The following is a 22,302-nucleotide window of genomic DNA, read 5'->3' as shown; positions in this document are numbered from 1 at the left end:
CTGGTGGGCTAGAAGGGCAAGGAAGGCGGGAGGGAGGGGCTGGGAGAAGGAGGCCCGCGCTGGCCTGAGAGGGCCAGGGGCGGGGCCGGGCGGCGGGCGCGGCCGGACGGGAGTTCCCCGGAGAAGGCTTCTCTAGCCCGAGTCCCGGTGAGTGTGGGGGCACCCGTGCCCCCTCCCCAAGGCTCGAGCTCTACCAGGCGGTCACCCCTCCCTCCACTTACTCGGTTCCGAGTGGGGAACGAGGGCCATCCCCGGCAAGGACCTCCGATCGCCTCCTCCAGGGTATACGGCGCCTAAACTCCCCACCCCCACCCCCCCAGCTCTGTTCGCGGGTAGGGTCTCTGTGCTTGCTCTCGTGACAGCCCTTCGGGAGACACTACCTCTTAATCAACGCCTACTTCGCCCGATCCGCCTTTCCCTCGCGCTCAAGGGACACAGTCCAGGACCATTCCGCTGCCTCCCTAACTCCTTTCAGACATCCAGTAGCTGGGGACGCAGAGCCCAGACCCCCAGCCCAACACCACACTTCTCTCCTGTAGGGGACAAGGCCTGGGGCTCACCCCCCACCCCCACCCAAGATCCTTCTACAGTTCCCACACTTTCCCAGTCTAGGGGACTCTGTGCCGGGACGCTGCTATGGACGACATTTTCACTCAGTGCCGGGAGGGCAACGCGGTTGCGGTCCGCCTGTGGCTGGACAACACGGAGAACGACCTCAACCAGGGGTGAGCTGGGGTGGCTGGGGGGCGACATGCTCCTCTCCGCTCTGTGGGGTGCTCACTTCTGGTGCGGGCGGCTTACTTTCCTATTCAGTGTGGTGAGGGTTAAACACAGCCTGTCAGCGGGGCAGAGGGTCTCCACACCGGAAGCTGTTGTTTGAGCTGAATCTTGACTAAGAATTTACAGGCAGAGTCTGCAGAGAAGTATTCTAACCTCAGTGAACCTCATGGGCAAAAGCTAGGGGGCAAGACACGGAGCAGAGTGTGCCAGAAACTGTCCGGAGCTCCATATGGCTAGAGGAGAGAAAACCGCTGGGCTTCTGTGGGCTAAAGCTCTAAGCACAAGTGTAGAATGACAGAAGTTAAGACTGGAAAGGTCTGCAAGGGTCAGTCAGATCATGCAAGAGTATTTAGGTTATAATAATGTTTTTATTGCAAGGGCAAGGGTTTAGAGCCATGTAATGGTATGCTGAGATTGTCCATTTGTTAAGTGTCATCTTGGATGCTTTGTGAAGAGCAAGTGGTGATGTGAAGAGACGCAACTAACTGCCTAGTCCATCTCAAGTGGTGATGGCTTTAGACTAGAATTGGGGCAGGCAAAAAAGAAAAAAGTGATCAAATTCCTGAAATCTTTCGGATAAAGAATTGGTGAGACTTGGTGTGGAAAGTGAGGTCAAAGATGATGATCAGGGTTCTGGCTTGGGTAGATAGTGGTTCCTTTTATTGAGGACAAGGCTGAAGGGTGGTGAGTTCCACTCTGCACACATTTAAGTGACAATAAAGTGGAAATGTGGAGTAGGCCGCTGGATTTCAGGAGAGAGATCTGACTTGGAGACAAAGATTTGGGCGATATTAGCATGACTGGAGAAGGCAGTGGCACCCCACTCCAGTACTCTCGCCTGGAAAATCCCATGGACAGAGGAGCCTGGTGGGCTGCAGTCCATGGGGTCGCTAAGAGTCGGACACGACTGAGTGACTTCACTTTTTTCACTTTCCTGCATTGGAGAAGGAAATGGCAACCCACTCCAGTGTTCTTGCTTGGAGAATCCCAGGGACGGGGGAACCTGGTGGGCTGCCATCTGTGGGGTTGCACAGAGTCGGACACGACTGAAGCAACTTAGCAGCATGAAGATGGGCTTCCTAGGTGGCTCAGCAGTAAAGAATCTACTTGCCAGTGCAGGAGCCCGCAGGAGATGCAGGTTCAACCCCTGGGTCTGGAAGATCCTCTGGAGCAGGAAATGGCAACCGACTCCAGTATTCTTGCCTGAGAAATCCCATGGACAGAGGAGCCTGGCAGGCTGGTCCATGGGGTTGCAAAGTCAGACACGACTGAGCATGTACATGCACGCACACACAGACACACACACATAGCATGTAGATGGCACCTGAAGAGGTGGATATGAAACAGGGGATGAGAAACCTAGAAAACCAAACAGGAAAATATGCTGCTGCTGCTGCCAAGTCGCTTCAGTCGTGTCCGACTCTCTGCGACCCCACAGACGCCAGCTCACCAGGCTCCCCCGTCCCTGGGATTCTCCAGGCAAGAACACTGGAGTGGGTTGCCATTTCCTTCTCCAATGCATGAAAGTGAAAAGTGAAAGGGAAGTCACTCAGTCATGTCTGACTCTTAGCGACCCCATGGACTGAAGCCCACCAGGCTCCTCCTCCGTCCATGGGACTTTCCAGGCAAGAGTACTGGAGTAGGCTTAAAGAAGTGAATGTTTCAGTGAAAGGAGTGGTCAGTGGTCCTCTAGATTGCTAAGAGGTCAAAGAACTTGAGCACTAAAGTGTAACCACTGAATTTACAATTATTTACATATTTAATGATCTCTGTGAGAGCTGTTTCAGAGGAAAACAAGTGAAAAAAACCAGACTATACTTGGTTCCTTCATTTAAGGAACTCTACTGAACACACACTGGGTGCTAGAAGTCCAGAATCAGGCATGCTTGTCCTCAAGGCAGTGGTCTTCCAGGCAGGTTGAATGTGAAGTAGAGAAAGTGAATGTAGACAAGTTCTTTAAGGCTGGCTGAGACAGGAAGGCAAGAAAAGCAGTAGTGATACTGATTCAGGATAGTGGAATTTTTTTAAAGCGAGGAGAAAATAGATTTTAGGTTTGTTAAGGATCACCTGTCACTTTCATCCAGGCTTTATGGGTCCCCATTAGACTCTACGCTATTTCTCTATGATTCACACTAGTTCCATTTTTCATATAATTCTTCAAACGGTGCTCTGATAAAGACAGAGAACACAGCTACTATTTTGTTGGTGGCATCATAAAGGGTAATTTTTTCCAACGAAGCGGGCATCAAAGAGTGGTATTAGTGAAAGTGGTGCAGGTATGAGTGGATAGGCTTCGGGGCCCCAACTGGCTATATGGTGGATATGAAGTAAGGGTCAATTTCCTGCTGGTCTCTTTGGGATTAAAGTTCAGGCTCTGAGGTGACTGGAGCATGGCAGTGGGCAGAACCCTTGTGCCCATACTTTTGCTCTCAGGCTCTGGCCTTCTCTGGGGCCATAGACCACCAGAGGCTGATAAACTGGGGCACAAATTAAAGAGCTGGGATGCAAAACTGACTGATAAGTAAGGGGTGGTGACTGCTTTAGGAAGAGGGAGGGAATACCTCCCAGAAAAGCTTTTGGCTATCTTTGTGAACAGATGAGGGCAGCTGCAGAGGGAAATCAGTAAGTTAAGGGTCACACCCACCACCCATTTTGGCTTTGGGGACATCTGGATTGCCTGGGGTGACCATACCCCTGATCAGCTCCAGGCCCCGCCTAGAGCCCCCACACGGGAAGTGACCGCAGCACTAAGGCATCCGGAGGCTGACGGCCCAGACCACGGACCGCCCCCTTGCTCCGCCCCTTGGATCTGCAGCCCGGGACTGGAGGGAATTTCCTTTTATGGCCCCAGGCTGTCAGGCAGGCCTAGTTTCCACCCAATTGTGGTTTTTTTGTTGTTTTTTTGTACATTTAACTTTATAAAATAGAGAAGTTCTTGGGAAAAGAAAAAAGTTAGGTACAGCTTTCTAATTAAGTCATTCTCATTTTCTTGTTTTCTGTACCTAGGATTGCTTGAGAAGAATCCTGTCTTATGTGGTGGTATCTGCCTCATGAATGACTTACCCAAAGCATTTCTCCTTTTCATTATAAACCCCTCCAAACCATCATTTTAATTCCATTCCCTTTTTAGATTTTAATTTCAGTATCAGAACCAAAACCAATCAGTAAACTTGCTTCCTCTTCCATAAACTGTGGCTTTTCTTCTCAAAGCTTCCCTTCCTTCCTATTAACATGCACTGAACAGCTGCTGTCAGTTCTCAAGAAGCTTAGTCTAATAGACAAGACAGACATTTAACAGATTTTTACAATCCAGTGTGACAAGTACCTATGTAGTAAGGCAGTGTACAAGATGTGGTGAAAATAGAAAGAACCAAGATGTTGCCAAAGGGGTGCAGAGGAAACCAGATGAAGAATGTTACCATTTAATGAGACAGAAAGTGCCTGGGATGAAAGGCTAGAGGGAGATGAAAACAGTGAATCATATGGAATTGTTGGGATTTCAGGTAGTGGTTGGTTGGGTTTGAAACTCAGGGGAAGGTCTGGATTGGACAGCTTTGGGAGTTGCTGGCATGAATGAGAATCAAAGTTCTAGAGGTAAGGCTTCCCAGGGAGAGTATGCAGAGAGAATATTAAAGTTTTTCCTGTGTCAAAGCCTTTGCCCCCATCCCACTTCCAAATCAATGACCCTTGTGCCTTCCTCATAGGGACGATCATGGCTTCTCCCCCTTGCACTGGGCCTGCCGAGAAGGCCGATCTGCTGTGGTTGAGATGCTGATCATGCGGGGGGCACGAATCAATGTGATGAACCGTGGGGATGATACCCCTCTGCACCTGGCAGCCAGTCATGGGCACCGTGATATTGTACAGAAGGTATGTATGAACCCCTTGACGCACATGCCTGGAAGTAAGACACAGGCATTATAACATAATGTACAAAGTTTGTGTACTCATCTCCCTCCTTCCTTGCATGCCTTAGTACACTTCTCTCATTTGGGACTGACTGTACCTTCTACCTCTTTCTATTTGGCTATGGGGACCAGCTGCTACAGTATAAAGCTGACATCAACGCGGTGAATGAGCATGGGAATGTGCCCCTGCACTACGCCTGTTTCTGGGGCCAAGATCAGGTGGCAGAGGTGAGTACTCAGGCCCTGAGCTCTGGGATGGGTGGGAAGAAGTTTGAGCTTGAGTGGGAGACTCTGGAACCCTCAACCCAACCTGCGAGTACTGTCCTGTGTACTGCATCTGCACTCATGCTTAGTTGGGAATGCCCCCATCACAGCCATTTCTTAATTCCAGGACCTTGTGGCGAATGGGGCCCTTGTCAGCATCTGTAACAAGTATGGAGAGATGCCTGTGGACAAAGCCAAGGCGCCCCTGAGAGAGCTGCTCCGAGGTCTGTCCCCACCCACCGCTGTGTCCTTGTCTTGTCCTAGCCTGTCTCTTTCCACACAACAGCTGAGGTCAAGACTTTGTCTTTCTTCCCCAGAGCGGGCAGAGAAGATGGGCCAGAATCTGAACCGTATTCCATACAAGGACACATTCTGGAAGGGGACTACCCGCACTCGGCCCCGTGAGTCAGCTGTGAGGGGAGGGGTGGTGAGAGAATAGTCCTGGACTCCTGGGGCTGGGCAAGAGGGAAGCTGGGTACCTGACCTGCCCACACTCTCAGGAAATGGGACTCTGAACAAACACTCCGGCATTGACTTCAAACAGCTCAACTTCCTGGCGAAGCTCAACGAGAATCACTCTGGAGAGGTAACTCCCCACCCCACCATATTACCTGTTGTGCACCTGTTTTAAGTTTCTCCTCCAGTTAGTGGGCAAGAAAACAGCAGCCTTAGTTAAAGCCTTCTAACCCTTATCTGTCCCTCAGCTATGGAAGGGCCGCTGGCAGGGCAATGACATTGTTGTGAAGATGCTAAAGGTTCGAGACTGGAGTACAAGGAAGAGCAGGGACTTCAATGAGGAGTGTCCCCGGCTCAGGTGGGGCAAGGCCTAAACTGGAAGCCTTGATTTCAAGGAGCCCTGTCAGCACCCAGAGGGAGATCTTTTATGCTGGATCTCAGCCAGGGACATTCTCTCCCTCTTCCAGGATTTTCTCACATCCCAATGTGCTCCCAGTGCTTGGTGCCTGTCAGTCTCCACCTGCTCCTCACCCGACCCTCATCACACACTGGATGCCATACGGATCCCTGTACAATGTGCTACATGAAGGCACCAGTGAGTAGGGGGTGCCAAATCTCACTGCAGCAGGGTGTGGGGAAGGAAAGTCTGTGAGCCTCTCCAAATGATTTAACTCTTGCCTTCTCACTTAGATTTCGTTGTGGACCAGAGCCAGGCTGTGAAGTTTGCATTGGACATGGCAAGGGGCATGGCCTTCCTACACACACTAGAGCCCCTCATCCCACGACATGCACTCAACAGCCGTAGTGTAATGGTGAGATCACAACTTCACTCCCGGCCCAAGCCCCAGAGGTCCTTTCCCTAGAATAGGACTTACCTCCTTCCACACAACTATCTTCTCTTCCTCAGATTGATGAGGACATGACTGCTCGAATCAGTATGGCCGACGTCAAGTTCTCCTTCCAGTGCCCTGGGCGCATGTATGCACCTGCCTGGGTGGCTCCTGAAGGTGAGTGATGGCATTATGATGTGAGGCAGAGAAGGGGCAGCTCAGTAGTAACGGAAGGGAACAGAGACAGGACAAGCAGCTGGAACAGATAAGTCCTGTCCCTCCAGCTCTGCAAAAGAAGCCTGAAGACACAAACAGACGCTCAGCAGATATGTGGAGTTTTGCAGTGCTTCTGTGGGAACTGGTGACACGGGAGGTACCCTTTGCTGACCTCTCCAACATGGAAATTGGAATGAAGGTGAGAGCATAACTGGATGTACTTGTGGTGGTAGTGACAATAACTGTAGTGGGGCTGGGCTTCTGCCACATTGATTCAAATATAGAGAATCCTGTCCTGAGGGCTAGACGTCTCTCCCCACATGAGACTCAAGTTCTGAGACTCACCTTGTTTTTCCTTGTGTTTGCAGGTGGCATTGGAAGGCCTTAGGCCTACCATCCCACCAGGCATTTCCCCCCACGTTTGTAAACTCATGAAGATCTGCATGAATGAAGACCCTGCTAAGCGGCCCAAGTTTGACATGATCGTGCCTATCCTCGAGAAGATGCAGGACAAGTAGAGCTGGAAAGTCCTTGTCTGAACTCCAGAGGTGTCAGGACACGGTTAGGGGAGTGCACCTCCCCAAAGCAGCAGGCCTCTGGTTGCCTCCCCTGCCACTAGTCATGGTACTACCCCAGCCATGGGGCCCATCCCCTGCCCCCATCCCTACCACTGTGGCCCCAAAAGGGAATGGGCTCAAAGCTTTGTCACTTGCCACACGGTGTCTCCCAGCATGGGAGGGATCAGCCCTGCCTGTCACAATAAAGTTTATTATGAAAACAGGCTGGTGTGGGGACAAGAGAACAGACAAGTACATTTAGACTGGGTGGCTCAGGTGAAGTAGTGCGGCTTCTTCACATTGATGCCATACTCGCTGAGAGCAGGGGTCAAGTCCTCCATGGTTAGAGTGTACTTGCGGTCCTGAGGGAAGAGGGAAGAGCACCAGCTGAACACAGGAATTCCAGATTTCAATCCCAGGCAGGTGACCCTGAGTAGGTTTTTCACCTCCCCTAAGGCTTAATTTCCCTCAAAGGGGTTTCAGGATAATTTAAGCCTCTGCTGCTGTAGGAGGTAATTACTGAATCAATGAGCCTCCCCTCACACCTTGCTCTTGCTTCGGGAGCTGCCAGAGGCTGTGCCCTTCATTTTGCAGTGCTGTAGGGCATCGTTGGCAATATCTGAGATGAATTTCTGGGCAGCTAGGGAGATGAGCCGAATTCTAGAGAGAAAAAAATTGTATAAGAAGGGCATAGACAACAAACTCCACACAAGCACCCAACACTAACCTGCCCTGAGTTTACTCACATGCGTGGGTCGGAGGCCTCAAAGCCAGCACGGTTCAGGTAGTAACCAGTCACTGCATCAGGGATCTGAGAAATCAATTAGACGACTGTAAGCGTTAGCCCTGTGTACAGCGGGGCTGAGAGAGGGGGTAAGGGAAATGGAGGGCAGGCCTGGCTATCAGGAAGCTCCCAGTTTGGGTGGGCAGAGGGAAAAATCACAAAAGCTAGGAAGAGCAATAAACACAAGAGGATGCTGCAAATCCAGATGGTGTGGCAGAAGTTGGCATGACAGCGAGTCATTAGCCTTGTTCAGGCGGGAAGCCCACCGTAGGCGTGTAATCCTCCAGCTGCATCAGGAAGTCCACTAGAGGCGTGCTGGACACCACTGGCTTCACCTCTCCGTTGGCCGCGCTTGGCAGCACGTAAACCCCGTTAGACATGGCCCCCTCCGGGGGCGCCGCGCCGCCAGTCGTCACTGGAGCTGGAGGAAAACCGGCAAACTGAGACACGGAGGTGGGAGGCTCGAGGGTTCCGCTAGGTGCGTCTTACCCTCTGCCCTCACCCGCCGCTGGGCCCAGCCCAAAGCGCGGCCCTCGCCCTCACCCGTCCCGGCCCTCACCCGCCCCGCGCCGCTCGGCAGGCTCCCCGGCCCGCGCCGCCACGGCTCCAGTGCCCCCTGCCGCGGCTCCAGCCCCAGGCCCCCCTGACGTCCCCGCGGGGCTGGCCTTGTTCTCCGCGGCGGTGCCGGCGGGCAGCGCGGCGGGGGCCGAGACCGCGGGCGCCGGGCCCGGGGCCGAGGCGGCGGAGGCCGGCGCCGCCTCGGGGTCCGCGCCGGAGCCGCTGCAGCTCATCGGGCCGGTGGGAGAGGCGGCGAACAGAGCCGCTTCCGCTTCCGTTCACCTTACGCACACACCAGGGGTGACGTCACGCGCCCCACGACTCGTCCCTCCCACGCCACGTTCGCTCCTCCCTTAGGCCTCCTTCCTTTATTCCCTGCCCGTCCAGCCGCTACACGACGAAGGCCGGAGGGCGGAGACCAAGTGCTGCGGAACTGCGCTAGCGCGGACATTTCTCGTCCGGACCCGCGGTTCTCCAGTGTGGGTCCGCTGGGATGGGAACCCCTCAATGTCGAGGATTCTCTTCTGTGGGTTTGGGGCTCCCTCACCCAGCCTGACGCCTAAAATCCTTGCTTTGAGGCTCATAGCCCCGACACCTCTCGACTGTTGGTCGCCTGCCTGTCTGCATCTTTTCAAAGTTTCTTTATCCAGCCTTTTAAGGGTTTGTAGTGGAGTTGAATAGCCTCTTTCCCCGCCAGCTGCCCAAAGTGAAGGTAACCGGACAGCTGACACAGTGCTGCCGCAGATGGGGAGAGAGGTACAGTCCACCGTCCGTATGGGTGGTGAAGGGTTAGTAGGATTGGTTCCAGGACGCCCCCAACTCCCGTCCCCAACCCATGTATACCAAAATCCGTGGATGCTCACGTCCGTTATACGAAATGGCATAGGATTTGCACTGTATACTCTGTATCATCTCTAGATTGCTTATACTATCCAATTGATGTAAATAGTTTACTGGTGCATGGTAAATTCAAGTTTCGTTTTTTATAATTGGAATTTTAAAAAATATATATCTTCAGTTCACGGTTGGGTGAATCTGTGGATGGAGAACCCGAGGATACAGAGGGATGGCTGTTTTTCAGTCTTAATAAACAATTTATGTAAAATCACAGCTAGTGAAAGAGTGGCGTTTTCAACACAGCAAAAATTTTATTTTTGTCAGTCCTGAGCTAGGGTCTGCAAATACAGAGTTAAGTAGGAGAAGGTTCTACTCCTCCAGGCACCAGTGGTCTTGGAAAGGGAGGCAAACAGTTAAACTGGCCATTTCACCAATATATGGGAGTTAAAATACTGGAGGTAGACACAGGGTGTGCAGTGCAAGGGAGGGAGGGAACTAATAGTTGCTGCCTCCATCTGTGTGTTAGGCATTCCATTAAGTTTATTCCACTTAATGATTCCTGAATATTAGAGGCAGGTGTCAATATCCTCACTTAACAGATGAGGAAAAAGTCTCCGAGAGTTGAACTTACTTGCCCCAGGCTCTCTCTAGTCTATATCAGAACCAAGAATCTAGGATTTTTCTGTCATATGCACATCAACTAGCTTCAGGGAGCCAAAAGATTCACAAGAGAAGGTGAGCTGAGTCTTGAAAGAATTCTGGACCTCAGCCAGGCACAGGAAGCCAGGGGTAATGTTAGGGCAAAGAATATCTTAAGCAACAGTGAATGAAAGTGCATGGAGGGGGGTGTGGGGAGACAGGGAAGGATAAACAATTTGTTACTTGGAAACAAATAGCAAGTAAGCAGATAGGTTTGTAAGTCATGATAAAAAGCTTGACCTACATCCAGTAATCTTTTAGATGACCTCATGAGATTTGCATCTTACTCTGATAGTTGGTTTTGGGGCTTCCCTTGTGGCTCAGTGGTAAAGAACATGTCTGCCAATGCAAGATACCCATGTTCCATCCCTGGGTCAGGAAGAACCCTGGAGAAGGAAGTGGCAATCCACTCTGTATTCTTGCCTGGGAAGTCCCATGGACAGAGGAGCCTGGTGGGTTACAGTCCATGGGGTCGCAAAAGAGTCAGACACAACTTAGTGAATAAACAACTGGTAGATGGTTTAGGGAAAGGCAGGATGCAAGGACACATCTTGCAAGGGCCTCAATTCAGAGGAGTGGGAATATGGCTCACAGCTAATGTAGTAGCAGTGGAGCTGGAGAGAAGTAGATGAATTCAAGATACACTTTGGAAATATAATTGGAAGAACTTTTGGGTTGATAAAGATGTATTTAATAGATGGAGTCAGTAGGACTTGTTGACAAGGTGATGATGGGAGGAGGTGAAGGAAATGGGAAACTTGGATGATACTTCAGGCTTCTGGCTCAGTTGGAAGTGTCAAGCATAGCGTCATTTATAAATAAGAAACAAAAGAGAACAGTTTGGGATTGGGAAGAACGGAGACGAAATATTGAGAATTACACATCTTGCTTTTGAGGTATCAATAACTGTAGGATGGAAAGTCCGATTTAGTGAGATGGTGATGGCTGTGGATGCCAGTCATTGATTTGTTCCAGTGGACAATGAGTCAAGTGAGAAGAGCAAAAGACAAAGGATAGAGCAATGATACTACATGGATTAGGTATGATTAGCATTTACACAGTTGTACCAATGCAAATCCTGTATGCAGCTCAGACAAAAATAGAATTGTATTGGGAGGACAAAAGAATGGGTGGTGAGGATTTTGAGTGATTGGGACAAGGCAGAAGAATGATCACAAGCTAATAGGAAGTCAGTAATGGCTACAACTGGTCAGGGGGAAATCAATAAACAGCAATATAAGCATGTTATTTAGAGATAAACTAGTGGTGGAGAACATGCCTGCCAATGCAGGAGATTTAAGAGATGCAGGTTCCATCCCTGGGTCAGGGAGATCCCCTGGAGGAGGGCCTGGCAACCCACTCCAGAATTCTTGCCTGGAGAACCCCAAAGACAAAGGAGCCTGGCAGGCTACAGTCCATGGGGTCACAAAGAGTCAGACACGACTGAAGCGACTTAGCACACACTGAAGAATCATCAGAAACAGTTGAAATGATTGCCTCAAGCAGCAGGAAATGGTGGTAGATATACAAGGCGTGGCTATTTTTTTGCAGTAAGACTTAAAGAAGTATTTGACAATGTGCCCATATATTTTGATAAAATAAAAACCAAGAGTTATAAAATTTTACAAAAGGATAGAGTAACAAAATACAACAATGTTTAATGAGGAAGCAGAGAAAGAGGAGGGAAAAGGGAATGAAGGAGGAAGAGGGAGTGGTCAGAGAAGAAGTTAAGCCCTGGAAGCTAAGAAAGAAGAGGCACTAGGCTTCTATGACAGAGAGCTCACAAAGCAAAGGTTGGGAGTATTTCTTAGGGAGAAGGAAAGAGTAAAACAGTAAGAGTAGAGGTCTCATGGCAATGAATTGAGGAATGAGGATGCAGTGAAATAGTGTACACAGATAGTGTAGAAAACACGTTGGAAAAGCCTGGTTGGAAAGAAAAGAAACAGAGCAGGGGGCCCTGGGGGGTGGGGGTGAGAGTGGTTGTATGCAGGGGATCCTCCCAAATAGTGCTGGTTATGGCACCTGTTGAGGAACCTGGGGCAGGGGGACCTGAGTATGATGGAACAGGTAGGATTGGGAGTCAAGTCAAGCTCACAGCATTTCTGGGTTAGAGAGATAAGCTGTCTGTGGCAGTCAGTGGTTGAGGGTTCAGCAGGGCCTCCAACACTGCAGAAAAAGGGACCCAGCCACCTGCTATGGGGCAGAGGACAGGCCCACCCTTCTAGCGGGAGAGGGTCAAGGGTTCATTAGTGTCTTCAGCAAAGCTGGGAAGTTGGGTGTTCCCCAGCCTGTCACAGGATCCCAGCCAGGGCCAGAGCAGAAACCTTGACCCTCCACCTCTTCATTCAGACAGGACTCATGGCAGCCACGGGTTACCTAGGGAGAGGGTGGGCATCAGATCTGGACCTGCTGATATTAACAGACTATAGCCCCTTACCCTGTATTCACATTCCAGAGGCTATCCCACCCCATCAGAATTGCCCTCAAGTTCATCTCAGCACTCAACATACTCTTACGAGTATGAATGTTATTTCATATGAAAATGGCCACAACCCTTCCTTCCATACTCACATCAAAGAGTCCTGCCCCACGCTGCTGGTAGAGCCTTGGGTTGAGAAAACCAAGAGGGGGTAGCCCTCTGAGGATTCTGTGTTCATTTATCAGAGATAGGAGTCCCCCAAACACTGGAGTAGAGGCCTGCAAGGGTGAGCGTGCAAGTAGAGGTTAGGGATTCAGAGTGGTTGGATTTTTTGGGAGGGATGGGTAGGAGGTCTCTGAGGAGTCAGGGGTTCTGGGTGCAAGGTCTTGGGGTTGGAAGGTAGGGGTATTCGCTGGGTGGAGGTTTGGAGCCAGACTGTTTCTCACCGAGGTACCAGATACCCATGGAATGGGCACATGATTGCTGACCACCCAGTAGCCATCAGAGAGTGCAGCCACGTCTGGGTAGGCGCGGCCACTGGCATTGAAGTAACTGGATGGTGGCAAGTGGGGACTGGAGCTCAGGTACCGGGTTACAGCTTCCTCCTGAAAGACACTCTTGAGTAAGTACCATCTGCTGAACTGAGGATTCCACCCATCTCTCCTCCACCAACATAAACACACACGTACCTGGTACGAAGGCCGTGGGAACACATTGCTGAAGCCGCCACCACTGATATAGTCAACGACCTCATCTGTGATCCGGAAAGGGTTTTGGAAGGATGTTCCTCCCACCGTGGTGACATAGGGACTGAGGGAAGAAGACAGCACTCAGAATGTAGCAGTTGTAAGACACCTCCAAAATGCATAGGGCTGGGTGAGTGCGGCCTGGGTCTTGCTGGGGGGACTGGGAAAGCGCTCTGGTGAAGTATGTACACGGGGAAGACTGAGAGGTTTGTGGCCCTCAAGGCATGGTCTGAGGTGACTGTGCACACTTCTCCCTACAGAACACCCACCAGATCTCCCAATGCCTGGGGACCGAGGAAGCAGATCACGGGGATCTCTGTCCTACTCAGGAGATTCAGGGCCTGGGACCTTTGGGAAGAAGAGGGGGTGCAGGAACCAGAGGAGACTGAAAATACTGCACGATCACAATCAGAGCAGGTACGACTGAGTGCTGACCCCCAGGAGCACCTGGTGGGGTCAAGGCAAAGGTTCTAGACCATGAGATCACAAGTAAGTGGTGGGCGTGGGTGTTTACCTGGAGGCAGGGAAGCTGGGACGGAACTGGTGTCTGCCAGAGACAGACCAACACCCGGCCCCACTGTCACCTGGGAGAGAGACCAGGTTTAGCATTCAGTTTCATTGGTCAGAGCTTGGAATGTAGGTTCAGATGTCAGAGAGGAAATTCACGTTAGTTATTACTGCAAGAGGTCAGAGTTGAGGTCAGGTCAGTGGTCCATGTTGAGTTCAGATTATGAGTTAGAGATCAGGTCCAGGAGTTACTGTGGGGTCAAAGTTATCATCTTGAGTGGGCATGGGTGGTGGTGGGGTGTAAGTTTAGAGTAGGAGGTCACCTGAGGCAAAGAGCAGGGTAAGACCCCGAGCAGCCGCCTTCATGAGCTCAGTGTTGACCCGCTGGATGTAGGTGCTGCTGAGCGAGTCCTCGTCATCGCCGTAGCTCACGGTGTGCACGGATGGCAGAGCTGACTCGTTACTGAGCAGCAGAAGCCACTGCAGGAAAGGCTCCTGTGACTCATGCCGGCCTGGATATTTTTTGGAGAACAGGGCACAAGGGCAATCATTTGGGAAGTTATCAGGATCGCCTTCTAGCTCATCTTTGAAGGCGCGAAGATCACTACTCCCCCGCAATTCTGTCCCCACCAGTCAGTCCCCTAGGCAGTACCAGGGCTACTGTAGACCCAGGTAGAGATGTTGGCACCAGCACTCATGAGGTACTCCACATCTAGGCTGGCCTCAATCCCGGCCCGGCCCCGGCCCTGTTGTCCGACCACACGGGCTACCGAGGCCTGGTGTGCGAAGCCCCCACCGAAGAGGCGCATGAACTCAGCCAGGTCTGAATCGTGGAAATACTGCTCCAGGAACTACAGAGGGAGTCAGGGGAGATTCATGGGTCAGAAAACACAGCCCCAAGGGTCAGGTCGGGGGATGCTGTCCCAGATCACGGGATGAGAGCCCAGGGGTTAGAGTTGGAAAGTCAGCCCCAGGCTGGTCAGGCACCTTGAAGAGGCTGCGAGGATGCTGAGGCTCCCTGCATGGCTCACCTGAGCACAGGCTTGACTGTTGTTGGTTGTGCCAGAGCCCACATCTTGTGCCGTCACGTTGTAACGCTTACGGATCACGGATGGGGTCACTCCCAGGTGCAGGCCAACAGTCCCCGGCACCTGTGGCTCAGGGCGTTGCCTCAGAGTTGATGTAGGGGGAAAACGATGCAGCCCCCCAACTGTGGGGAGGAGTCAGGCTTGAGGAAGAGATCTTTTAGACTCCAACCCTCATTTTACCACTGTGATCCCACCCCCATTCACACCCCCTGTGGCACCTAAACTTCTCCCATCCCTGGCTCTGCCCTTCCAACCTCCACCAGCCCCACTGGGTGTTACCAAAGTCCACATGCGGGGCCAAGGCCTTTGGGAGCCGGTAGGGATGTGGCGACCTCACAGCATGGGTCTCTGCAGGTCCTCCCACATAGTGATGAAACTCAGCCCCAGGGAGCAGCAGCTCTGCCTGTCTGGAGGTAAGAGTTCAGAAAACACAGGTCAGAAAGCATGGAGCAGAGCAGAAGAGGCTGCCTGAGTATCACCGGGTAGTTAGTTGTTATCTTCCCACACATTTTCACCCACAGCACCTGCAAACTCTCAGCTCCCTCCCCCTGGTAGGGAGACAAATCTCCCTGATGGGGTGATCAATACCCTCTGTGAGGCAATTATCTCCTCTCACCGGACACTCAGCCAGCAAGTCAGAAAGTCCTGTGTGGTCACGGAGTGGCAGTTCCGGGCTCCAGCTGCCAAAAGCCATTTCTGGACTGTGTGGAGGGTCAGTGGTGATGGCCGGACCAGTTCAGCCACATCCTCTAGGGCCAGGTACTTGCCTGCAGGGGTTCAGTAGAATTGCCTTTGTTCATTGCTTTTCCAAATTGCTCTTTTTGGACTTCCTAGGGAAACTGGAGTAGGGGCTTGAGAGATGGGTGGGAAGCTTCTAGTAAAAAGGCAGGCCATACAGGTGTAGGCTCAACTTGGGGGAATATGGATTTATCCTAAAGGAGAGTAGGTTGCAAATACCGCATGATCATGAAAAACAAATGAGATCAATAGATTAAAATGTTCTTTTGGGGGTCGGGGGCTTGCCACACAGCTTGTGGGATCTTAGTTCCCCAACCAGTGATAGAATCCAGGCCACAGCAGTGAAAGCACTGAGTCCTAACCACTGGACTGCCAGTGGAATTAAAAAAAATTTTTTCATTTTAAGTTTATTTCCAATAAAAGTTTTCAAAACTTTCAGGACCAGTTATAAGATGATATCTAATTTAGCTCAGATCTTCATACTTACTGATTTTAAGCTAAACATGGTGAGTCACTGTTCTGCATGGATCATGCACACACCTCCTGGGTGAACCTTAGATTGGCCCCTCACACGCTTACCACTCCCACTCCTTCCCCACCACAAGGGGCTTCCTCGGAGGAAGCACACGGTCCAGCTTGACTGTTGGAGCAAAACACCGACTCTTGGAGGAGACTGTGAAGTTTAAAGGGAGTGGACTGGAGGGGAAGAGACGGCAGACCAGCGACGGGGGGTGGGCAGCAGTCCAGGTGAGAGAGTAATTAGCTGAGTTGGTGGCAACAAGGAACGATGAGAGAGTGGACTGTTTCAGAGCTAGAACTGACAGCTTTAGGGTTTGAGTGGAGGAGAAAATGAGAGTGAATTTAGCAGGGGTTGGAGGTGAAATCTGAGGTAGTGAGCTAAATTTACATGTACTGGATGCCACTTCCCCACTTATCTGGCAGCTGGCAAGCAGTAGAGTCATAATTTAAATTCAGGTTTGATCACCAAACCTGTGCTCTTAACCATACCCACTTTCAGTTTTTTAGCCTGATGAACACAGGCGGAAAGTTTTGGAGGGAAGAATGTGAATTAGTTTTGGACAGTCTACTTCCCATTCACTTTTTTATTCAGAAACACTTCAGTGAAGGTCACTGCCATTCATCTGTCCTATATCACCCCCTCCGCAGGCCCTAAGAGCATGCCCTTGACATGACCTGCACTGTCCCATGCTCAGCCCAGCCCTGTGTCCCTCCAGTGCATTCCACATCCTGCCCCGGGGTCCCGCCAAGCACCGTAGTGAGGAGAGCCAGGATCCGACACAGCCTGCACCAGCTCGGACAGTCTCTTCACGTTCTGCTGTCTCAGGGCAAATGTAAGACTCAGCTCTTCCTCAGGGTCTGCACGGCCCAGGGACACCCAGCCAGGGGGCAGCCTGCAGGGTCAAGGGTCACACAGCCTTCATTATTAAAGTGGGGATGGGAAGGTTCAGTATTAGACCTAGATTTGGGGGAAGATTTGGAAGCAGATTTGAATCACAGGAGATGGATGATCAGACTGAGCCTGGGAACTATGGAGGGGGGTACCAGGAGCTGGTAAGCCAGTGAGGGAGGCTGGAACCAGGATAATAGGTGCAGGACAAGCCATGGGGAAGGGGCGGTCAGTGCTAAGTCAACTCACCTCCTCTGCTGGTCAGGCTCCGGGCTGTAACTGCATTTGCCAGCGACAAAGAGGGCAAAGAGCCCTAGGAGGCTGCAGGGACAGCACATGGGTTTCAGGAGGAGCTGGACTGTTGCTGTTCCCACCCTCCAACATAAACTCCCTCCCACGTGATTCCCTTCTCCCAGAGGCCCCGTTTCTCACCAGGATCGAGGTCCCATTCTGCCTTTCCTCTCGTCTGCTGTCATGTGACAGATCACATGAACCCTGTAGTCCTCCACCACCACCTCTGCCTAGGAACTAGTGACGTGATGGCCCCGCCCTCAAATGGGTGGTCCTGAATGCTGAAGAAGGGGTGGGGCGGCCACTCAGATGCTCCCTCTGTGGACTGTGAAACACCGGGTGAGCCCAGGCTCACCACAGTGTAGGCGGTGCTTAAGAAAGGGGCTCTGGAGGCCCATAGACCCAGAGATCCAGGTCCTTACAAGACATATGATATCAGGAAAGTCACAGCTTCTCGGAGCCTTGGTTTCTTCATGCAGAATATGGAGACTGTTAGGTTAAAAGTGCTCTGCCTCAGCGGATTGCACTGAAAATTTACAGAGATAAAGCAAACAAACCCCTGAGAGCCTCACATGGCAGAAGCTCAACAAATGTGAGCTGTTATTATATATGAATATATTACAGTATATATAATGACCCCACAAAAAACAAATAAACCACTTGGCTGCTCTTGTATCCACCCCCACCTCTTTGAAGACTCTCAAGCCTAGAGCTGGTCGTCTCCAAGGTCTCCCCAGCCAGCCAATTCCTCTCTGGATTGCTGCCACAAGCAAGCTCCTGCTGTCTGCCTTCATCTGGCCTCCTGCCCATGTTAGAGGGGAAAGGTCGACTGCAGAGAGATGTGACAGCCTCAGGCTAGGCTCGGGTTCCTAGTGCCATCCCCACTCTCCCACCCTAGGACACCCCTATGTCTATCCCACTCTGTGCCTCCTGAGGTGTCTACAAGGTGTCAGGAGCCTTTCCATCACTGCCCCGTCCCTATGGGCCCAGAGAACAGATCCGGACACTGGATACAAACTGCAGTTTATTAAGGCTCCAGAGTGAGAATTGGCACTTGATTCTGGGCAGGGGCAGGGGTGTCAGTGGAACCCAAAGGAGCTGGGCCCGAACAAAGTTGCAGGGGCTGCCCCCACTCCCCTACCCCCCAATAAATAAAGTCTCAGCTCCATCTCAGGGTGCTGGCACAGGGCAAGAGGCCCTCACTGAGGGGAACCCCGGGGCTGCTGCCTCCTTCCTCATCTCTCTCCCTGTGTTGGACCTGGCCATAGGTCAGTGCCCAACTGGGCCTCGTGGTACTGGGGCTCTGCCAGGGCTGGGGCAAGACATGAGACCTGCCCCTACTGGAGGACTCTGGGGTGGGGAGCTGGCCTCCCCTGTGGCCAATCATGGTCCGAGGCTGCCCGGGCAGGCTCAGATGGGGCCTGCATTGGGGACACTGTGCGCATCCCAGGTCGGGGCCCGGCCCGGGCCACACCTAGATATGGAGCTCGGTGTCGTCTGGTGGCTCCAGGCCAGACTCTGCGCTCAGAGCTGAGGCTGAGGGGCCCTGGGCCACCCCAAACGGTGAAACGACGGGTGAGCGAGCGGCCAGAGGAGACAGTGAAGGTGAAAAGCTGGGGGACATGGCCGCCGAGGACAGGGAGCCTTCATGGCTGATGGGGGAGCGGTGAGAGGCTGGTGGGAAGACGGCCCGGGTTGCGGCCGTGCTGGCTGGTTTGGGGGGCACGGACTTGGCTCCTGGGTGGGCCACGGCAGTGATGAGGGGTGGTGGGTCAATACGGGGCGCCGGGGGACACGGCCGAGCTTCATCCTTGAGCCGGGCGATCTCTGTGAAGACACTGGCCAGCGGCTGGAACTGAGGGCACCAGCTCAGCAGGTAGTCCCAGTTGTAGCTGCCACGGAGCTCCTCCTCACCGGCCACGATGGCCGTCAGCGCTCCCGCCACACAGGGCTTGCCATCTGCTGGAAAGCCGTAGTCCCCAGTGGGTGCGGGGCTTAGGCCACAGCCCCCCAGGAAGGTGGTGGCAGTGGCTGGGGGGCCGTCTTCTCGGTACAGAGTGGCTCCTGCACCCGGCAGCAGCAGCCCTGCCTTACGGCCCTTATACCAGGTGTCGGGGGCAGGTGGCTCACAGGAGGTGTCACTCAGTCCGTCTGCATCCTGCTGGATGCCGGAGTCAGGGCCGCGGGCAGCCAGGGAGGAGGCCACACTGGCCACGCGGGGGAACTCGTTGATCATGCGGATCTCGTCATCTTCCGCAGCCTCTGCTGAGCCTCGGCCGCTTGAGTGTGAAGGGTCCAGGGAGCCACCGCGGGGGTAGGGTCCTCCAGCTCCTGGCCCACCGTAGCTGGGGAGAGTCTGGTGATACAGGTGCTCTGAGGGCGGCGGGCTGGGTGGCTCTCGGCCCAGTTTCTGCAGCGAGCCGCTAGCCAGGGGTGCCGCCTGGGACATTGGGCCAGGCGCCGCCTCAGCTTTGCGGCTCCGGGCCCGCACCAGTCCCAGGACAAGGGCTGCCAGGGCAAGCACCACCACGACTCCCAGAGAGGCCGCCACAGCTCCCACCAAGAGCAGGTTGAGGTCAGGTGCCAGGCCCAGCGCAGTGTGGGTGATGTCCACAGTCACGGGCACTGTGGCACTCCGAGAACCAGGCAGAGGCCCCCTTGCCACCACCTCCAGCCTCAGCTCCCGTGGTGCCTCACGTCGGGTCCGGCCCCCACCCCCGGAGGTGCCTGTTCCGCTGCCTGGTGCCCGGCTGTCCACCCGCAGGTACAGGGCACCTGTAGTCTGGTTGATACCAAAATAGGGGGATGAGGCAGCCAGCGAGTACAGCACCAGGCCGTCAGCACCTCCATCCTCGTCTGTGGCCTGCACGTGACCCAGGCTGTGGCCACGCCGCGCACCTTCTGGCACCTGAAAGTGGAAAGCTGGAGCCAGGAACACTGGGTCATACTCATCCTCACCGGTCACCAGCACTGACACAGTGACTGAGGCGGACAGGTTCCCGGCATCTGTAGCTCCCACCAGCAGCTGGAAGCTGCCAGTGTGCTCGTAGTCAAAGGCCACTCGTGCCCGCAACTCCCCAGTTGAGCTGTTCAGCGCAAACGCCTCGCGGCCCTCGGGCCCCGGCCCAGCCTCCAGAAGGCTGTAATGGAGCCTTCCGAAAGCCCCGGCATCCCCATCAATTGCGTGCAGGGTGGTAACGAGAGTGCCTGGAGGCTGGTTCTCAGCCAGGCTGGTGCTAAGCAAGCTCAGAGGGAAGGCGGGGCCGTGGTCATTCACGTCCTGGACCTCAATGGTCACTGGTGCCAGGGCAAAGTGTGCCCCGGCAGGGTCGGCAGCCTGCACTACAAGCTGATGTCGAGCCTGCGTCTCACAGTCCAAGGGGCGGGCCAGTCGCAAGTCCCCGGAGCTCTCATCCAGCTCAAAGAGCCCCAGGGGGTCGCCTGAGCTGAGGGTGAAGTGCACAAGGCCATGGGGTCCCGGATCAGCGTCGGAGGCCTCCACGTGCAGCAGCTCGGCTCCCACAGGCGTGTCCTCAGGCACCGCCACACGGTAGGCTGCGCGGGTGAAGACAGGTGGGTTGTCGTTGACATCCAGCACGCTGACGGTGACTGGCACAACCGAACTTCGAGGTGGCTGCCCCCGGTCAGTTGCCGCCACAGTTAGGTTGTACTGGGTTAGGCTTTCAAAGTCTAGAGGCTCAAGCAACACCAGGCAGCCCAGGGCCCGGGGGCCTAGTCCATCACTCTCCCCAGCCTCCGACAGCCGGGGTTCCAGCTGGAAGACTCGGCCCCGGTTGCCACTGACAATGCTGTAGTCCACGGCGGTGTGGCTGCGGCTCCCGTCGGCATCTGTGGCCTCCAGGGTGAGCAGGGTGGAGCCGGGCGGCAGATCCTCAGTCACAGCCACGCGGTAGTGTGGCAGCGTGAAGCTCGGGGCATGGTCGTTCTGATCCTGCAGCTGCACGTGCACTGTGGCGCGGGCGGCCCGACCCGGCACTCCGTGGTCTCGGGCTTCCAGCACCACGTCCACCATGCCTGGCCCTTCATGGCCCAAGGCCACTGTCCCCACTGTTGTGAACAGGGTCCCTGAGATGAAAACAGAATGAAGAGAAATATGCCATCAGCAGAGACCGTGGGTGAGCAGAATGACCCTCCGGGGAAGGGGAATTAGCCTTGGAAGTCAGATTCCAGGGAGTGGCCTGTGTGCTGGGAGATTATGGAAGCGGCTCCAGGATTCAGAGAATAGCTTCTAGACATGCAGTCAGGACAGTGCTTAAAACAGAGACAAAGGGGGACTTCCCTGGTGGCCCAGTGGATAAGAATCCACCCGCCAATGCAGGGGACACGGAAAGGTTTGATCCTTGGTCCAAGAAGATCCCACATGCCGTGAGCAACCAAAGCCTGTGCGCCACAGCTACTGATCCTGCATGATGCAACTACGGAAGCCTGAGTGCCTGGAGCCCATGCTCCACAATGAAGGAAGCCACCACAATGAGAAGCCCAGGCACTGCAATGAAAAGTAGCCCTGCCCACTGCCACTACACAAAGCCTGCGAGCAACAGTGAAGATGCAGCACGGCCAAAAATAAGTTAATTAATTAAAAAAAAAAAAGATACAAAAGCAGGGAAATGTCCTTCCTAGGTCAGAGATCTAGGAGTCAGGAGTTCAGGCAAGAAATTCTAGGGATGAGGTCAAAATATGCCCCAGCACTGTCAAAGATAAGGGGTAGATGCCAGGAAGGACACACCGTTGTTGGGGTCAATGCTGAAGCCCTCAACAGGGGAAGCCAGGTGGTAGGAGACGTGACCGTTGGCACCCGAGTCCCGGTCAGTGGCCGAGACGGAGAGAATCGCACTGCCCGGGGGTGTGTGCTCAAGCAGCATCACCTGAGGTATAAGACAGAAGTTTACGGCTGAGCCTCTCAGCTGCCTTGCTGCTCACTCAGCCTCTGTTCTGCAGCTCGGTCCCATGAGCTCTGCGTGGCACCCGTTCCAGCTTGGAGCCCTTACACCCCTTAATATTCAAATTGTCCCCCTTCCCCCCATTTCTTGGCCCTGAATGCAGAACCTGGACACACTTCTTAGGCCTGGGAAGGCTGGTTTGAGATGGGACCTTTATATCCCCCAAGCTCTGTCCCCAAGTCAGTTCCAACATACAGCCCACCGCAGCTCCTTCTAGCATTGTCACTTCCCTCCGTCATGAGCAGCCCTGGGCCC

At 53.5% G+C, this 22,302-nt stretch overlaps 4 protein-coding genes across 7 annotated transcripts in view; 1 reads left to right on the top strand and 3 right to left on the bottom strand.

The window, feature by feature from the left end:
* The first annotated feature begins 41 nt into the window (after positions 1 to 41).
* On the top strand, positions 42 to 7,228 carry ILK (integrin linked kinase). 4 transcript variants are annotated; one of them, XM_040258507.1, is made up of 13 exons: positions 42 to 147; positions 608 to 725; positions 4,485 to 4,650; positions 4,821 to 4,916; positions 5,080 to 5,176; positions 5,270 to 5,353; positions 5,453 to 5,538; positions 5,657 to 5,766; positions 5,876 to 6,003; positions 6,099 to 6,220; positions 6,316 to 6,415; positions 6,523 to 6,653; positions 6,823 to 7,228. In XM_040258507.1, exons 2-13 carry the CDS (start codon positions 637 to 639, stop codon positions 6,970 to 6,972), a joined length of 1,359 nt encoding a protein of 452 aa, XP_040114441.1. In that variant the 5' UTR covers positions 42 to 147; positions 608 to 636; the 3' UTR covers positions 6,973 to 7,228. The 4 variants fall into 4 exon arrangements, with proteins under 4 accessions (XP_040114441.1, XP_040114443.1, XP_040114442.1 ...); XM_040258509.1 differs by having other exon boundaries at positions 73 to 147; positions 613 to 725; XM_040258508.1 differs by having other exon boundaries at positions 81 to 282.
* TAF10 (TATA-box binding protein associated factor 10) lies at positions 7,177 to 8,628 on the bottom strand. Its single transcript, XM_040258511.1, has 5 exons — positions 8,355 to 8,628; positions 8,062 to 8,216; positions 7,758 to 7,822; positions 7,557 to 7,671; positions 7,177 to 7,373 (listed from the first exon to the last, which is right to left on the bottom strand). Exons 1-5 carry the CDS (start codon positions 8,584 to 8,586, stop codon positions 7,284 to 7,286), a joined length of 657 nt encoding a protein of 218 aa, XP_040114445.1. The 5' UTR covers positions 8,587 to 8,628; the 3' UTR covers positions 7,177 to 7,283.
* An 848-nt stretch (positions 8,629 to 9,476) lies between these two features.
* On the bottom strand, positions 9,477 to 17,325 carry TPP1 (tripeptidyl peptidase 1). The gene is made up of 13 exons (XM_040258506.1): positions 17,228 to 17,325; positions 17,045 to 17,116; positions 16,660 to 16,799; positions 15,266 to 15,416; positions 14,929 to 15,056; positions 14,593 to 14,771; positions 14,214 to 14,412; positions 13,885 to 14,073; positions 13,569 to 13,638; positions 12,998 to 13,118; positions 12,755 to 12,913; positions 12,461 to 12,586; positions 9,477 to 12,265 (listed from the first exon to the last, which is right to left on the bottom strand). Exons 1-13 carry the CDS (start codon positions 17,269 to 17,271, stop codon positions 12,125 to 12,127), a joined length of 1,719 nt encoding a protein of 572 aa, XP_040114440.1. The 5' UTR covers positions 17,272 to 17,325; the 3' UTR covers positions 9,477 to 12,124.
* A 767-nt stretch (positions 17,326 to 18,092) lies between these two features.
* DCHS1 (dachsous cadherin-related 1) overlaps positions 18,093 to 22,302 on the bottom strand; it is a 37,218-nt gene continuing 33,008 nt past the window's right edge. Inside the window, exons 20-21 of the mRNA XM_040258504.1 lie at positions 21,834 to 21,972; positions 18,093 to 21,172 (exon numbers count right to left, since the gene is read on the bottom strand). Coding sequence (XP_040114438.1) covers positions 18,561 to 21,172; positions 21,834 to 21,972 — 2,751 coding nt within the window. The 3' untranslated portion in view covers positions 18,093 to 18,560. The remainder of the gene's footprint in view (positions 21,173 to 21,833; positions 21,973 to 22,302) is intronic.

Source organism: Oryx dammah, unplaced genomic scaffold, assembly GCF_014754425.2.
Source record: "Oryx dammah isolate SB20612 unplaced genomic scaffold, SCBI_Odam_1.1 HiC_scaffold_17, whole genome shotgun sequence".
NCBI lineage: Eukaryota > Metazoa > Chordata > Mammalia > Artiodactyla > Bovidae > Oryx > Oryx dammah.
Note: the sequence above shows the minus strand (reverse complement) of the source record. Positions and strands in the feature narration are given on the sequence as shown.